The following is a 17932-nucleotide window of genomic DNA, read 5'->3' as shown; positions in this document are numbered from 1 at the left end:
TTGTTCTGATATGCAGGGCCTAAAAAGAAGTAAGGAGGTGGAACATGGAAAGATGAACCTGATTATGGGAAACATAAGATCGTCGCCTGTGACCAAAGTCGGTGTTTATTCTTTAGTGTTGAGTAATGGGTTAGGGATAGATTTAAACAATTGTTGTTATTCGCCAGATATGGCAAGAAACATTATTTCATTTCATGGGTTGTTTAGACAAGGTTTCAGATATTCTTTTGATAATAGTAATGGTTCTATTAACGTTTATTTGAATGGTGTCTTTTATTTCAATGCATTACCTTGTAATGGGATTTATGAATCTGTGATGGTTGTTGATAATTTAGGAAATAATGTTTTGAATATTCATTCGTCTACTAGTCTAGACAAAGCATGCTTGTGGCATTGTCGCATTGGCCATGTCAACAAGAAACGCATAGCCCAACTCCAAAAGGATGGAGTGTTGGAGTCATTCGACCTTAGGGACGATGAGACGTGTGAATCTTGTTTACTTGGGAAGATGACCAACTCACCCTTTACTGGCACTTGTGAAAGGGGTGAGGGTTTATTGGATCTCATACACATCGATGTGTGTGGGCCCTTTAGATCCACCACAAGGGACGCTTGCCGCTTCTACGTGACTTTTACGGATGATTATAGCAGATATGGATATATCTACTTAATCAAGCAAAAGTCGGAAACCTTTGAAAAGTTCAAAGAGTAAAAGAATGAAGTGGAGAATCAGCTGGGCAGGAAAATCAAGATGCATCGGTCAGACCGAGGAGGAGAGTACCTAAGTCTTGAGTTTCACGGCTATCTAAAGGAATGCGGAATTGTCTCGCAATTGACGCCTCCGAGGACGCCACAATTGAATGGTGTGGCTGAGAGACGTAATCGGACCTTGTTGGACATGGTTCGTTCTATGATGAGTCGGACTTCGTTACCAATAGCTTTCTGGGGGTATGCCTTAGAGACTGTCGCCCATATCCTTAACTTAGTTCCCACCAAGAAGGTTTCCAAGACTCCTCACGAGATGTAGACAGGGAAGGCTCCCTCGTTGGCACATATTAAGGTTTGGGGTTGCGAGGCTTTCGTAAGACGAGAGACTCACGACAAGCTCGAACCTCATAGTGACAAGTTTTATTTCATCGGCTATCCGTAGAAGTCTTTTGGCTATCTTTTCTATAGACCGAGTGACAATGTTGTCTTCGTTGCTAGAATAGGAGTTTTCCGAGAAAGGGAATTGATAAGCCAAGAAGACAGTGGGAGGCAAATTGAACTTGAAGAGATTCAAGATCAAAGCGATGAAGGAACCTCTGACACTGGCACTCAACTTGAGGAGGAAACTCCTGTTGAACCTGTTGACGAGTTCTTACCTCTTCGACGTTCCACTAGGGCTAGTGTTCCACCCCAGTTTTATGGTTTTCATATTACTACTGAAGGGGATACATTTATTAGTGATAGTACACTAGTAAGTTTGGACGAACCTAGCAGCTACAAGGAAGCCATGGCAGGCCCGGAGTCTGCGAAATGGAAAGAGGCGATGGACAGCGAGATTCAGTCCATGTACGACAACCAAGTTTGGAATTTGGTTGATAATGTACCGGGTCGTAAGACAGTCGGGTGCAAGTGGATCTTCAAGAAGAAGACGGACATGGATGGGAAAGTGCATACTTATAAAGCGTGATTGGTTGCGAAGGGCTTTACTCAAACTCCCGGAGTTGACTATGATGAGACCTTCTCGCCAGTTGCGAAGATAAAGTCTATTAGGATAATGCTTGCAATAGCTGCATTTCATGATTATGAAATATGGTAGATGGACGTGAAAACCGCTTTCCTTAATGGAAAGTTGGCTGAGGATGTTTACATGAATCAGCCAGAGGGTTTTGTCGATGTGAAGCATCCAAATTGAGTATGCAAGCTTGAGAAATCCATTTATGGATTGAAACAAGCGTCTCGCAGATGGAATCTTTTTTTTGACGAGAAGGTTAAAGAGTTTGGCTTCCTGGCTTGGGAAATGTTTCGCTATGAAGGACCTCGGAGAGGCTGCTTATATTCTGGGAATAAGGATAGTAAGAAACAGAGAAAAGAGACTGATAGGACTCAGTCAAGATACATACTTGGATAAGGTACTAAAGCGTTTTAGTATGGAAAATTCCAAGAAAGGGGAGTTGCCAATCCAAAGAAATACCAAGCTGAGTAAGACTCAGAGCCCGAGTACAGAGGCAGAGATAGCTGATATGAGCCGAGTACCTTACGCTTCCGTAGTAGGCTCTATCATGTATGCTATGACTTGTACTCGCCCTGATGTGGCCTTCACTTTGAGAATGGTCAGCAGATATCATGGGAACCCAAGTAGAGCCCATTGAATTGCAGTTAAGAATATCCTTAAGTACCTGCGAAGGACCAAGGAATGGTTTCTAGTCCTCGGTGGGAGTGATGACTTAAGGGTACGAGGGTACAGTGACGCTAGTTTTTAGACGGATCAGGATAATTTTCGATTGCAGTCGGGCTGGGTCTTTACCCTGAATGGAGGAGCAATGACTTGGAAAAGTTCCAAGTAGGAGACCGTAGCTGATTCAACGTGCGAATCAGAGTACATTGCAGCGAGCGAAGCGTCAAAGGAGGCTATATGGTTGAAGAAATTCATTGGACACCTTGGAGTTGTGCCATCCATAAAGGGGCTGATGGAAATTTTCTGTGATAATGAAGGAGCGGTTGCCTTGACCAAGGAACCGAGAGATCATGGTAGATCTCGACATATCGACAGAAAATATCATTTTATCATACATCGGGTAGAAGAAGGATTCCTCGTTCTAAAGAGGGTATTATCAGAAGAAAACCCAACAAATCCCCTTACGAAGGGACTAAGTAGGGTCAAACACTTGCAGCACGCTAGGAGCATTGGGCTGAAGGATGATATAAGTTTAGATTAGATAGGAAACGTGTAATAGATAGTTTGTACTTGACATTTGATGAATAAATAAAAATGTGTTATTTATGAGTAAAGCTACTATCTTGTGTTGGTTATTTATCTATTGTTTCCATTTTGCATGTTTTGACTTCCTGAATGATAAGATTATTCAAACAGTCCACATTCGGTCATATTTTGGAAGTAGATATGAATGAAGACTGTCATGAATTGTTTGTAGATTGTCTAAAAGGTTTTGGGCATAGCAAAGGTTTGCTGCAAGGTTCATGAGTGCTTATGAATATGATTTGAGCATTGGAATAAACCCGAGTTTGCTGGTATCACTACGTGGTGTTTTGCCTTAAGTGATCGCAAAGCGATAATATCATATAGTCTTAAAACTTAGAGATATGGTTGTTGTTTGCTGGTTGGTTGTGCATTGATGATGTGTAAACGCATCAGTAACTTGACGTTATAAAACACATTGTTGTGCATGATTCAATTAGTGAATAATAGATGCATATGAGTCGAAGTTGATCTGTTCCTTTTGTTCTATGAGAATAAAAGTGATATCTTGGCCACTTGATGATTTGGTTTGACTTATGTGTCGGGCCCGGTCAGAATGAAGTTGATGTGTTCAACTAAATTCTATGTCAAACAAATCGGAAATCGAGGAACAAATGTTGGACAATAAGCATTGTCAGCATGATATCTAGAACGGAAGATTATATGATCCCTTATCTAAAGGACAAGTTGATCAGAGTTGACAGCAGAGTATAAGAGCTATGATTGCTAATCGGATTCTGAAGTCATATGTGAGATATAGTTACTAGACTTATCCAAGTGGGAGACTGTTGGATTAGTGTCTAAGCCCGTAACTATATTTGGTATGTACTTGACCCGGTAGTGCATGGTCCTTTTGGGTTGCCTTCTCCAAAGAAACTTGACAAGGTAATTTAAGGAGAAAGAGAGAATATTATGGTTTGTTAATATATTATAAGAATAATATATTAAAGGAGAAATCATATTTATTTGATTAGTATTAGTCATAAATTAATTAGAAATTAATTTGGTAACTAAAAGAGACTAATTAAATAAAGGGGTATAAACTGTCAAATGCATGATAGTTGAGTTTTGGGCTGGAGAACCTAATGGACTAAGGGGGAACGAAATTATGATGGGGATCCATCATATTTTCGTCCAAGGGCCCTAATCTAGAAGGTTCTATGGGCTGCTTGGTGATTAAGTTGTCCATCAGGGTTTAGGCTGAAACCCTAGCAGCTAGCAGTATAAATAAGACCCCTAGGCTATGGAAATCGGATACCACTTGATTCTAAGAGAACCCTAGGCTGATTTCTAGCATCTCTCACCCTCTATCATATTGCCTTCTTGCTTGTGGGGTTTGTGAACCATTAGTGGAGTTACATTTGTGACTCTAAGCTCAAGATCAAGAAGATTACAAGGATTCAAGCTACTTGGAAGAGGTAAACCACTTAGATATGTTTTCTTTATGATAATTTTGAATTATATATGATAGATCTAGGTTTGTAAGTCTTGGAATCAAAGCATGTACAATAGAGAAACCTAGATCCAAGCATTAGGGTTTGTATGAGCACATAGGAATGTTTCTTATGCATAAAGCCCATCAGAAAGGCCATAAGCGGTTTCAAGTTGCTAATGCTCCGCCGCAGAAGGAAGAATATCGGGAAGATTCGCCAAAAAAAAGTTAAGAAAGGAAACAGCGTAAAGAAGGAAGAGGATGATAAGAAGATGATGGAATCAAAGAAAACCCTATGAGCCTTCTTATAACGAAACGGAAAGGGCGGGACATTCAAAATGTCTGACACAATGACGTAACCGCCAGCCATCATGAGCGGTCACGTCGACATTAAAACCAAAGGCAGGCAAATAAGAAATTGACACGCGTAGAGCAATCAAGTCCATAACGCCGCAACTAGCGCTGCAACGCTATGGCTACTGGACTGGGGGAATTGATGACGTGCCTATGCTAGCACGACAGAACCACGCCTGGCCAAGAAACCTGGTGTGCCAGCCGAACCAAGCTCAGCGAGCTTAGTGACCGCCAGCACCCCTAAGAGCAGGGCGTCCCAGCAAAAGGCTCGCACCCGCCAGAGGCGCTCTCAACGTCCCGAAAAAAAGCTCGTGCCCGCCAGGGACACTCCCATCGTCAAGACAAAAGATACGGTCAGGAGACAAGAGGAAGGTTCAGAAAATTACCTTTAGAACCAATAAGGGCGCTCTAACGGATAAAGGCGCACGACCCTCCAATCAATGCCTCTGGCCCTGTCTCCTCAAAGCGATCATGTCTCGTACGGAAGAGAAGGATCGCTAGGTATAAAAGGGTACGCTCTAGAACTCACAAGATAAGCAATCTTCTCTAGCTACATCCACAAAAACCCTAAAATACCTTCTAACTTGACCGTCGGAGCGTCTTTCCAGGAGCCTTCTCCCGGGAAACGGCTGACGACCTCTCTTTCTTGTGATCTTGCAGAGTCTACCCGGAATCCAACAGGGAGACACGAACTAAGAGTCGAGCTAAGGTCGCATCACTCTAGTTGCTCAATAATCTGCTAATGCCAATTGAACCACCAAGTCTGATGCTTTTCCAGTCCATGGAAATTCTTCAGCCCAAGGCCATAACAATAGAAGTCCGGAGGGGGGGGGGGTAGTGGTGGCCGACCACCAAACACACAGAGAAACCATTGTAAACAAATTCATGGTCGTGGAAGATCCAACTTCTAGCATCAATCCCCATAGCCATCAACATTCACTTACACCGGTATAATTCAACCTAGTCGATAGCACCTCCCTTCCCATATCCAATAGATCAACCCAATGCATTACCATTTGTAACAACCTCCATCAGCACATCATGCTTGTTTTGATGTTGCCTACAATACTATGACGCCTACTAAACTAGACATTTCCTTCCCGCACTACATCTTAACAAGCGGACAACCAGTAGTACATAGACACAAGCTCTATGTCACATCTCACTAATAAATGCGGTAATATTTCTCACTTGTTTTCTTTGAGCAACCTGCATTGCATTTTAGTGGGTAATGAAAATAACAATTCAATTTTGGGTTACGTTTCCACTGCCCCTCTCCATCTAAACCTCCCATACTCTCTGAATCATGTTTATTATGTTCTAAAAACCATAAAAAATATTAGTGCCTATTAGAAAGTTTACATCTGAAAATAATGCTTTTGTCGAATTTGACTCATTTGATTTGTGTGAAAGATCTTTAAACAAGGAATATCATCTATCTATCTATCTATCTATCTATCTCTCTCTCTCTCTCTCTCTCTCTCTCTCTCTCTCTATATATATATATATATATATATATATATATATATATATATATTTGAATATCTTTATCTCAAATCTCACCAACTTCAAAACACCACTAAGTAGTCTTAAATGTTTATGTTATTGGCAAAATGATTGTTTTCTAACACGAGAAAATGGTTGTTTTTTTGTTAAGTATCTCTTTTTTATGAATGCTAGTTTAATCAATATTCATTATTTATTATTTTAGTAATTAACCCAATAAATATTACTTGATCGGAATTATGTAACCATTAACTATATATTTAGAATGCTCCATAATAATAAAAATAAATAAAATAACTTTAGAATTGCTGGATTGGTGTCATCATCATGTTACCTTGCTAATATATATAATATGATAAATTACTGCTTGATTATAAATCTAGTCCGTTTTAATTTATTTATATAAAATTGTCATATGCTAACTTGAAAAACATGAAAGTTTTTTATCCCTTTAATTAAAAATATATATATAATTTGTAGATTGAGTTTTTAAGTTTGGAGGTGTTTGAATGATGAAAATTTAAAGTCAAAATTGAAATAAAGTAAAATTGGTTTTGAACTCCTCTTATCCCATATCGACCCGACCAGGAGGAGAACCCGAGAGTCGTTTATATGGCGGAGCACTGCAACTAACATCGTCTTCGATAAAATTGGAACGATACAAAGAAAATTAGAAAATTAGCATGGCCCTTGCTGACACGCACAAATCGAGAAATAGTTCAAATGTTTTTTTTTGCCCCATCTTCGTCTTCGCCGAAGCCCTAATTTCCAGCTTAATCGACAGTGATTTCAGGTGGAGGTTGCGATACGGGCATTTTTTGGTTGATTATTTTCTCTTTCTTTTTTTGAACTAGAATATCGTATTCAAGAAACACCAGTAAAGCAGCCCCTCCGTCGTCTTCGCCTAAACTCTAATTTATGATCGGCAGTCAGCGTACATTTTGATGTGGCGATTCAGCGTTCTCTCGTATTTCAGTTCATTATGTTCTCCCAATGTTAACACTTCTCCAAATTGAATTGATGAAGTATTGCACTGCAATTGGCGGATCTTTATGAGGTATTTCTTAAAACATCATTCTTCGAAAACTAAATCTATTTGTGTCTTTGTTATTGGTTATATTGCAAATGCTTTATCAAGTAGATAAATGAATGTTGTCAGTCAGTCTGTAATTTGAATGTTTAGGATGATTTATGTATAATCGTGATGATTTTAAGCAATGATATGATAACTGGTTGAATACCAAGTCATCGATTTTTCTACTTTCTATTGTATTTGTGCTAATATTTTTATATGCTAATAGAGGGTAATTGCAGTTCTTACGATTTCAGCATAATAGATGAACTACTGAAGTCATGATCATGATCAGACAACATGTGGACTCCATGATCAGTTTGATCTACTTGTTAATTTCTTCAACCATTTGTAGCAAGTAAGGGTGATATTTGCTTCTATAATGTCTGCTTTAAGTTTTACTTCTTTTGTCTTTCATGCTTTATAAACTTCTGTTTAGTGGGATGGATAATCCCTAAAATAACATAAAACCACAAACATTTAATATTATCCTCCCTTATAAGATAAAATATAATTAACCAATAACCTAATTAAAATGAATTTACCTGGTAAGTAATCTGATTATGCATACATCTTTAGTTTATTGGTTGTACACATTTTATCTAATTCTAATCCATGTACTCTCTGTCTAGTTGTGTGTTAAGATAATTACCATAGTGGTTCATTTCAATGGTAAGGAGGAATTGGGGTATGATTGAATAAAAATTATCTACTAATAACCTAATGAAAGTCCAAAAGAATTTTGGCTTTGAGTTACATTATTTTAAATTGTCAAGGATCTTGAATTTCTCCATAACAAATGGCTTATATTGTAAAGTCAAGGTTTATCTTTAATTGTCTTTTCTAATGTCAAATCTCCTAGATCCACAAATGTTGTTTTCAAAAGAATTGGTTTTGTCATCCAGAAAGGGCTAGCGACGCAACGTGTTGTCCGTTTGCCTTCAATCAATATGTATTAAACTATCTTATTTAAAATCGTAATTAAAAAAATTAATAGATTAAAAAAAATAAGAATTAAAATGATGTAATCTTTGTTTCGGCTACAACACAAGTTTTGTGGTTGACATTGCAAAACAAATTCTTACATTTTATGCCATTTTTGATATTTTTAATTTTTATTTAATATGAAATACATTGCAAAATGGATTTTCTTGCACCTCTGTCGTTTTTTCCCTATTATTTATATGAAATGCCGTGTTTGTTTGTTATATCAGTAAACCAATATGTTGCTAAAAAATTGTCGCCAACGGGAAATATGTGGCTATATGGTTTGTTCCGAAGTTTGTGGTTGTTAGCCCAACAAAATGTTGTTGGGCTTTGACTGTGAGCCTATCTTTAGTTAATTAATTGTTTGGCTTAGTTAGTTCTTTTCATTTTCTTGTATTATACTTTTATTTTCAATAATAAAACCTAACAATATTTCTCTATTTTTTATTGGTTCAAATGATATGGGATTTTATTCAATTTTTTCTTTCCTAAATCGATGATTACGGGATACGAAGCAGACATGATTTTCGTTGGTGGTATGGGGGCACATTCAAAAAAAAAAATTGACACTTTTTGGTGTGAATTTTTTTTTTCCAAATTAAAAACCCTACAAGTTTTTAAATTTGGTTTTAAAAGATCATTGTTTTATTTTTGTGCTTTATGGACCCTTAAGGACTTAAAAACATTTCAACAATGTCCTTTTGAAAAAAATTGAAGGGTCATTGGTATTTTATTATGATGTTGACTTTGACCTTCAAAGGGTTAATGTTTTTGCAGATGTGTACTTTCCATGTACCCTAACTTCTAAAATGTTGGAAAATTCCAATACACCTTTAGTTCGCCTTCTTGTCTTTGCCTGAAAGCATACCGCATTCGTTATCAATTCATCATCATAAAGCATGCAAGACGAACTCAACCTAATGCCAAATAAAGGAATTAAAACATTACGATTCACATCTCTAAAATGCATCAAATTTGAACAAAGCTTACAAGCGGCCGACATAAATGAGTCAAAACCATAAAAATATGTAGTCTTTCGAGAACAATAAACAAAGTCATAACATTCTCTTACTGATTTTCTCACTGTTTGTGTCTTCTTCGATAATCCTATCAGTATATAGTATATATAGTATGTTTGGCAATCCAACTGGGAGGTTGTGGGCCAGGGCAATCCATCCGGAAGGTTGTGGGCCAGGAGTAATCCAACCGGGAGGTTGTGGACCCAAGGATATTTCATTCCAATGACCAATTGGACCCAACATGCATGAGTATATGTTATCAGTGGCGGAGCTTGCACAATCAACTTGGGGAGGGGGGGGGGATATTATAAACTAAAATTAACATTCTTAAAAAAAAACAGATTGTTTTCAACAAATAATCACCAAAAACACCTAGAAAAAGAATTACAACTCAGCCCGACGACCTTTAATGTCTTTAAATTCATCAATTACAAACTTTGAATCAATGTTTTCAGCAATTTCTCTTTCTATGTAAATCACCAAGTTGTTTCCAAGAAAATCATCTGACATCTTATTGCGAAGACGATTCTTGAATATTTTCATTGTTGAAAATCCCCTCTCTGTTGTTGCGGTAGAAACTAGAAGTGTCAAGATTAACCTAACCACTTTATCAAGCAAATAATATGTCTCGCGTGTCTGAGTTTCCACAAGACGCTTGCAAAGGTCAACAATAGTTGATACACCACTTAGCCTTGGATTCTTTGTCATATCAATATTAAAAATCTCCAATTGATATCGTAATTGAATCCTCTCTTGCTCAGTAAAATCTTCAAGATAATACTTCTCAACAAGAAGACAAATTTGATCAACGTTAATCACTTTAGAAACTAAAGTAGAACTAAGACTTAACAACTTCATCGCCTGATCATTGAATCTACTATTCAACTCATGTAGCTGTTTGTCCAATGTGGCTGTAAACAAATCCACTTGATAAAAATGTTCAAAAGTAACATGATTATTTGTTTTTCGAGGCCGATATCGAGTAGAAGTATAAGGAACATTCATATCTGGCATATTTATTCCATGTTTTTCACAAAAAAAAAAAAAAAAAAAAACTTTACTTGTGCAAGTAAAGACTCCCATCCTTTGTTTCTGAAATCATTTAGACCCTCTTTTGTTGCTGAAACTAACTCCATAACATTAAGAATATCTTGGGATTTCTTTTGTAGAGCTTGAGAAAGTATATCAGTCTTTCCCATTATTTCCTTTATCATGTGAAGAATAAACACAAACTCAAATGATTTCAGATAACAGTAAGTTGCATCAGCATCTCCGCGTTGAGAATAAGTAGCAGATACGTCATCAATTATTCCTTGGAGAACAACACGAGTACAGGCAAACATGTCAATCAAACTGCAAACGGAACGAAAATGAGAACCACAACGTGTATCACCAACTCTTCTTAATGTCCCAACTTGATTCAATCCCTTCCCTGATTCGATCTCATCTAGTTCCAATAATTGTTCAATCTCAATTGCCTTTGCCTTTTGTAAGTCATCATGATGCTTACTGGAAGCACAAACTATGTTAATTGTAAAAATTAAGTTTATGAAAATTGGTGTACTGGAATCATTTCCCTTGAAGCAGCCACCAAGGCTAGTTGCAATCTGTAAGCAAAGCAGTGAACATAATATGCATAAGGGCAATCCTTAAGAACAAGTGCTTGTAATCCATTCCATTCCCCTCTCATATTACTAGCACCATCATAACCTTGGCCACAGATTTTACTAACATCAAATTGATAGTGTAAAAGTTGTCTCCACATATTTGTTTTCAAGGTTAATGATAAGGTATCCCTAACGTGAACCAAATCCAAGAACCTTTCCCGTATGATTCCTTCTGCATCAACAAATCTCAAAACTATCGCCATTTGCTCTTTTTTAGACTCATCCCGTGACTCATCAACCATGACACAAAAGTATGAATCCCCTACTTCACTACGAGTATGCTTTCGAACTTTATTTGCAATAATACTAAGAATTTCTTTTTGAATTTCCCCAGAAGTATACTTTGAATTATAAGGAGCTTTTTCTAATATAACGTTTGCAACTTCATCATTATAAGATGCTAGAAGTTTTAGTAGTTGGAGAAAATTACCACGACTTTTGGAATTAGGACTTTCATTATGTCCTAGTAAAGCACAAGCTTGGAAGGTCAACCAATGAACCATGTCAATTGAAACTTTTAATCGTAAACGGTTTTTCAATATTTGCGCATCATTTTGCTTCACTATGATATTTTCAATGTGTTCTGCATGGTTCATTAAGTTTTCAGCAAATGCAACAACATTTCTATGTTGTGAGCAACCAATATGTTTCAAGAATGCACAATTTTTCCCGTCATTAACTTTTTGCCAATTATCAAATCCTTTAACAGTAAATGCATCGTAACCATGACACACACTTGGTTTATCATTAAATATATAACAAATAAAACAACAAGAAGCGTGTGTTGTTAGAGAATACTCTAGCCAATTAGGGAAAATGTTGAACCAAGAATATTGGAATCTACGAGGATGTTTCGTTGAACCTTTACCTTGATACTCCTTAAGACGTATTTGGAAAGGTCCTGAATTCATATAAGCTCGTCTTACGTGCTCCCTTAAATTGACCGGATAATCCCGCATTTGCTTGCGTTTAGCGGGATCTCTTTCTAGATTCTTCAAATCAACTTCATTAGGATTTCCCTTTTCTTGTGGTTGTGGCTCATTCTCTTGTAGATTTTTCTTTCCTTGCAGTTGTGGCTCAATCTCTTGTTGATTTTCCGTTTCTTATGGTTGTGGCTCACTTGTTGAAGCTTTGTGACGTTTACTCTCTTTAATTTCATGATTAGTTTCTGTATCATCTACCTTTCTTTTGAAAAAAATAATCTTAGGTTTTCATCTTTCCCATGATTATATCTAGAAAAATCAAAATGAAGAAACAATTGATTCAATCAAAAATTCAAAATCAAATTTAGAACAATAACCAATAACTCATTTAACAATAACCAAATCAATCTTTGTTTTCATATTTGTTTGAAACTGTGAAGCATAACCAAATCAAAAATCAGAAATCAAAACTGAAAATCAATAACCAAATCAAAAATCAGCATAAGTGCATAACATACCCATTAACCAAGTTAACTTTTTTCTATTCCTGTTTGCCGAATTAGTGTCCTAGAGCTTACATTAAATCAAAACTGAAAGAAGACTAGAAGAGCTAACCTGACAAATCATAAGTTCACAACTCAACTCATAAATCAAATTGGCAAATCGCAAATGATAGCCAAGTTAAAAAAGAAACTCAGTAACGCAGGCAACAGAAAACAACAGCAGCAGTGCAACACCAACAATCAATAAACAAAAAAGAAAGAGCAGGATTCGGGTCTCGGGATGACAGGATTCCATTATCCATACCTGATTTCTGTGATTTGTGAATGGAGACTAGGGCACTTGGCGAATGGCGATGGCGAGAGTGAGACCAGCGATTTGGCAAGACAACGACACAAGGCACAGTCGCACAAGCGACTAGCGAGACACGGAGACAGCAACACAATGACAGCAGGCGTCCAGGCGAGATAGGTAGTGAATGGCAAATTGGGCAAATGGGGATGAACCGATTCTGATTTCTTGGTATCGCTCGGAGAATTTGGACTATTGGACATGTTTGATTAGGAATCGAGAGGGGCCAAAGTCCAGGTTTGAAGATAGCAGGCCTATAACTATTTTTTTTTGAACTATAATTCCTACTTCTAGCCCAAAAATCAGGGGGGGCACTGCCCCTCCTGGCCCCATACATAATATGCCCCTGTATGTTATATGTTTGTGTAGTGGTATTTTGGGGGAACTCACTAAACTTCGTGCTTATAGTTTGATTGTTATGGTTCCAGGTACTTCAGATGATTGGGGAAAGCAAATGGTGCATTTGTATCCATAGGACGTGTATGTTCGTGTTAATCCAAACAGAGTCAAAATCACATGATTATCTTAGCGGTGTTTTAGTATTTTGTTTTGTTTGTTGAAGTTTGATATAGTAAAAGCCATGTTGGCAATAGTTGAACTGGTGGGTAGAAGTCTAGTGTTTTAGGATGTTTTATTTATTTATTTGGTCCTTAGTTATTGATTTGTAGTGTGGAATAATACAAAAATAAATAAATAAATAAATAAAATTTGCCCCATAAAACTTCTTCTATCTTCCTATAATATTCCTATTGGGATTAATCAGGTTTTATTCACAGGTTTAGATGCATGGCTGCTAGTTTAATAAGTTTAAGGTTTTTAGTTAATAGTTTATCATTGGTTTAAGTCATTTAAAGTTTGAATAAAGGAAAATGGGTAAAGGGGTTTGATTGTTTCAATGATATGTACGTTGGGGTTTTACACGTTTGGGTTTAGAAGAAGTCATACCATGTACCTTTTCTTTAGGATTAGATTAGTATTTTTCTGTTTTAGCTGTCCCACGTGATGTATGCATGTAAGCCTATATAAAGGCTTTATTTGATATGAATACAGTAAGTCTTTTCTGCAAAAGTACACTGGTTATACTTCATATTAAAATTTTTATTCTCTTTTCCAAGTTTATATATATACACACGAGAGTTTAGAGAGTGAGATTTGAGGCTTTCTAACCAACATTTGGTATCAGAGCCCCACGGTTCTGGTGAAGGGGGTGTAACCCGTTTCTGTTAGCAGGCTGAAAAAATTGCAGCCTCCATCCTTGATCCATCTGTTTCGTGTTAGAGGAGCCTAACCAGAAGCGGAAGAGACAAGCAGAAAAAATCAAAACGGGTGGGATTTTGGTTTGGCTTGCTTGCTAGGTAAAAGAAAATGTGATAGGCAGAAGCTCTGTTTTCTTGACTGGTGGAAAAAGCTCCTCGAACAGGTGAGATCGGAAGAGGTTGGGGCTGTCACAAGAAAGGAAAAATGGCATTGGCAGTAAAAGATGGTGGTTCAATGTCATATCAGATTCCGGTTTTGACCCCAACCAACTATCCAGTATGGGCAGTCAAAGTTAAGTCCATCATGGATGCACATGGCATATGGGAGACTGTTGAAGCAAAGCCACCGGGTGGAGAATCAGATCCAAAGAAGAAGAAACAAGCTCTTGCTTTCTTGTTTCAAGCAATACCAGAAGAGATGGTGTTGCAAATGTCCGATTACACCGATCCAAAAAGGGTTTGGGAAGGATTAAAAGCTCGGTATTTGGGTGTGGATCGGGTAAGAACGGCTCGATTAGCAACTTTGAAGAGGGAACTAGAAAGCTTGCGTATGAAGGAGGGAGAAACCGTTGATGATTTTGCAGCCAAGTTGAGTGGTTTAGCTTCGAAAGCACGGAGTCTCAGAAATGAACTTGAAGAAGTTGACTTGGTGAAAAGGTTACTTGATTCTATGCCTAAGTCCTTTCTTCAAATCGTGGCGCCGATTGAGCAATGCTTTGAGTTGGATACGATGCTTTTTGATGAAGCCGTCGGTAGACTAAAGGCATATGAGGAGCGCATCAAAGGATCCGAGAAGGTGGAGGACGTTCATGGTGGGTTGTTGTTGTCAAGAGAAGAAAAGTCGGATGGTTGTATGCATTGTGGCAGTGGCGGTTCGCATGGGGATGGCTTTGGACGTGGCCAGGGAAGAGGTCGTGGGTCTGGGAGGAGTCAAGATGGTAAGGAACGTGTTCGGGACAAGAGCCACGTAAAATGCTACAAATATGGTGAATTTGGTCATTACAACAACGAATGTCCAAAGTGGGAAAAAGAAGCAAACTTGATCATGGAGGAGTCGGCATTGCTGTGATCTACTGGAAAAAAAAACCTGATTAAGGGGTGATTGTTGGGATTAATCAGGTTTAGATGCATGGCTGCTGGTTTAATAAGTTTAAGGTTTTTAATTAATAGTTTATCATTGGTTTAAGTCATTTAAAGTTTGAATAAAGGAAAATGGGTAAAGGGGTTTGATTGTTTCAATGATATGTACGTTGAGGTTTTACACGTTTGGGTTTAGAAGAAGTCATACCATGTACCTTTTCTTTAAGATTAGATTAATATTTTTCTATTTTAGCTGTCCCACGTGATGTATGCATGTAAGCCTATATAAAGGCTTTATTTGATATGAATACAATAAGTTTTTTCTGCAAAAGTACACCGGTTATACTTCATATTAAAAATTTTATTCTCTTTTCCAAGTTTATATATACACACACGATAGTTTAGAGAGTGAGATTTGAGGCTTTCTAACAACAATTCCATCTTGAAGATCATGCAACAAAAGTGGTGCTTTTTTTTGCACTGAGATGTGAGATGTGTACATAGGGTTGATTCCAATATAGTGTACTCGCATTCAAGTTTAATGAACCCAACCTAATGTGGTTCGCATTTGCATGGAAACTTATTTAGGTACTACTAGTTATCCATGTGAGTATGTTTGGACCTATGAGATATGCATATATAAATGTTATTTTAAATCTATTAGGTCATGTGGGTTTGATCGTTCTTGAGTCCAATGTGAACCTGTGACAATCTATATAAAAAGGGAAGAACAATAGATTTTTTTATTTGTTTATTTTTTCTGTATAATTTTTTTTGGCTTTGACTTGATTTTATTTCTTCGTATTTCTTACAATTATCACCTAATATTGTATAAATAAACGGACCGGAGTTTTGTCTTTTTTGGTCGTACATATATAGTTTATTATTTTTTAAGGTTAATTTTGAATTGATTCTACGGCACATAAATAATATTATCTTACAATATAACAAACGACACAAATTGCAAAGTGGACTTGAGACTTAATTTGTACTTTTTGTTGGTCTCCAAACTCTTTATATAAACACAAAATTCCTTCCTTCTTCGATCCTAACCACAAAGAAATGGAAGGACAGAACAAGAAGATTGTGTGTGACCTCTACAAGGCATTGGCCGCTCGTGACACCAAAAGTGTGCATCGTCTCCTAGCTCCAGATATCGATTGGTGGTTCCATGGACCACCCGCTCATAAGTACAACCTTATGCAGTTGCTCACTGGAAGTTGTGTTATCGAGGACACTGACTCTTTTAAGGTTGTTGTTGTTGTTGATCTTGGCTCGATGGTGGTTGCAGAGGGCTACCACCTTTATGACAACCAAAAAACCTGTTGGGTGCATGCATGGAGTGTGGAGAATGGGAAGATTATAACACAAGTCAAGGAGTATTTGAACACTTCTCTTACTGTTTTCTCTTACACAAAGTCTAGTAATATCTTTTTGGCTTCACCAAGATCTCCTAAATGTAAGAACGTGTGGCAGAGCAAACTTGCGGACAATGCTTCAGTTCCTCATCTTCTTCTAGTTCTCTAAACTCATTATTTAATTAGCTAGATATAGTAACATATATATGGTAGCTAGCTAGCTACGTTCGTGTCCATTCGTATTTTATATGGGTTTTGTTAATTACTATTCTTTCTATTTCTTGATGCTGTTTAATATGTCAAATACTATAAATGAAATTTTAATTAAAAGAAAAGATCGATAATTGATGTTTTTGTTTCACGCACCTCCATGATGCAACTATCTTATGTACTTGGTCATCTAATGCAGTGTACGACCACCACCTCCGGCAATCACTCCATCACTTTCCACCCTTTTTGATCATTTTTCACCATCACTTCAAGAGTGTTGTAGTAAATCTTTAACTAAGATTAGAGGGACAGAAGTATTTGTTTTCACACAACCGACAAATGTTCATTGATTTAATCCACTAATTTACAAATATACATATAGAATTCATTCTAACAGTTGCAACTCTTAATCCTAACGATTGCAACCCTTCAAGTTGCTGGCTGGAAATAACTAACTTATCTCCACAAATAACCATGCACCAACTATTACTACTAAATATAATTACCAAATTAATCCAAAGTCTAGATTAAATTTCAACAAATAGCATTAATTGGCTGAAGGGCCTCTTCGCATAATTAAATGCAAGGTCAATTGGGTGCATGCATGAACCATTTCCATTACCGTCACCTGTTTTGTCAAGTGATCAGTTGACGAGATTTTTGAAGAATGGAGCATTTTTTAAGATCATTTGTAAAAATAGGGTTCTCTAAGTTTCTTTTGCAATAATAGAGTGTTGGCCCCAATTGTATAATCCCTACAAAGACACCATCAGATTTCTATATATTACATGTCCAACCCTTTTAAAGTTTCATTTCTTTCTTAGGTCCTGTATAATTAATGAAAAAAGTGCATGTTGAAAATAAACTTGCATCCACTTCTTCAAAACAAATGAACAAAATTGCTTACTAACAAATTAGGAAATACTCAAAACCTTCTCCCCGCATTGTCGTATGTCCACAAAAAATCAAACCTGAAAAGCTTCTCATATTAGACTCATAACGTATAAATCCATCATCTATTCTATTATTGGACCATTTACTCACACCAACATCAAAGATAAATAACAACTCTGTTGCATGATTTTACATTAAAGATCATTATATGATTGATTTGTCAATCCTCAAACATCATGGTAGATCAACATATATAATATCATAAGCAAACAAAAACAAACATTAACGAATATAAACAATCATAAACGAACAAACATAAATGAATATAAATAAACGATTACAAACCTAAATAAGCGA

General features: G+C 37.0%; 3 protein-coding genes and 1 non-coding gene across 4 annotated transcripts; 3 read left to right on the top strand and 1 right to left on the bottom strand.

Moving 5' to 3' along the window:
* The first annotated feature begins 6882 nt into the window (after window positions 1-6882).
* Window positions 6883-6986, top strand: LOC145055826 (U6 spliceosomal RNA). Its single transcript, XR_013685376.1, has one exon. It is a non-coding gene; the product is annotated as a U6 spliceosomal RNA (small nuclear RNA).
* Window positions 6987-9719: 2733 nt separating this feature from the next.
* Window positions 9720-11961, bottom strand: LOC145051040 (uncharacterized). Its single transcript, XM_078999192.1, has 3 exons — window positions 10900-11961; window positions 10444-10840; window positions 9720-10342 (listed from the first exon to the last, which is right to left on the bottom strand). The coding sequence occupies exons 1-3, from the start codon at window positions 11959-11961 to the stop codon at window positions 9720-9722; spliced, it is 2082 nt and encodes a 693-aa protein (XP_078855318.1).
* A 2277-nt stretch (window positions 11962-14238) lies between these two features.
* LOC145051039 (uncharacterized) lies at window positions 14239-15102 on the top strand. The gene has a single exon (XM_078999191.1). The coding sequence runs from the start codon at window positions 14239-14241 to the stop codon at window positions 15100-15102; it is 864 nt and encodes a 287-aa protein (XP_078855317.1).
* A 1073-nt stretch (window positions 15103-16175) lies between these two features.
* LOC145051038 (wound-induced protein 1-like) lies at window positions 16176-16640 on the top strand. Its single transcript, XM_078999190.1, has one exon. The coding sequence runs from the start codon at window positions 16176-16178 to the stop codon at window positions 16638-16640; it is 465 nt and encodes a 154-aa protein (XP_078855316.1).
* The last annotated feature ends 1292 nt before the right edge of the window (window positions 16641-17932 follow it).

This window comes from Lactuca serriola, chromosome 5 (genome assembly GCF_051521515.1).
Source record: "Lactuca serriola cultivar US96UC23 chromosome 5, Lser_US96UC23_V15, whole genome shotgun sequence".
In the NCBI taxonomy this organism is placed as follows: Eukaryota; Viridiplantae; Streptophyta; class Magnoliopsida; order Asterales; family Asteraceae; genus Lactuca; species Lactuca serriola.
Note: the sequence above shows the minus strand (reverse complement) of the source record. Positions and strands in the feature narration are given on the sequence as shown.

Coding starts and splice junctions, on each gene's coding strand:
- LOC145051040 (XM_078999192.1), bottom strand. CDS start 11,961: ATGCGGGATTATCCGGTCAATTTAAGGGAGCACGTAAGACGAGCTTAT. Junction 10,841..10,899: donor CTTCAAGGGAAATGATTCCA/GTACACCAATTT, acceptor GCTTCCAGTAAG/CATCATGATGACTTACAAAA. Junction 10,343..10,443: donor AGTTTCAGCAACAAAAGAGG/GTCTAAATGATT, acceptor TAAATATGCCAG/ATATGAATGTTCCTTATACT.
- LOC145051039 (XM_078999191.1), top strand. CDS start 14,239: ATGGCATTGGCAGTAAAAGATGGTGGTTCAATGTCATATCAGATTCCG.
- LOC145051038 (XM_078999190.1), top strand. CDS start 16,176: ATGGAAGGACAGAACAAGAAGATTGTGTGTGACCTCTACAAGGCATTG.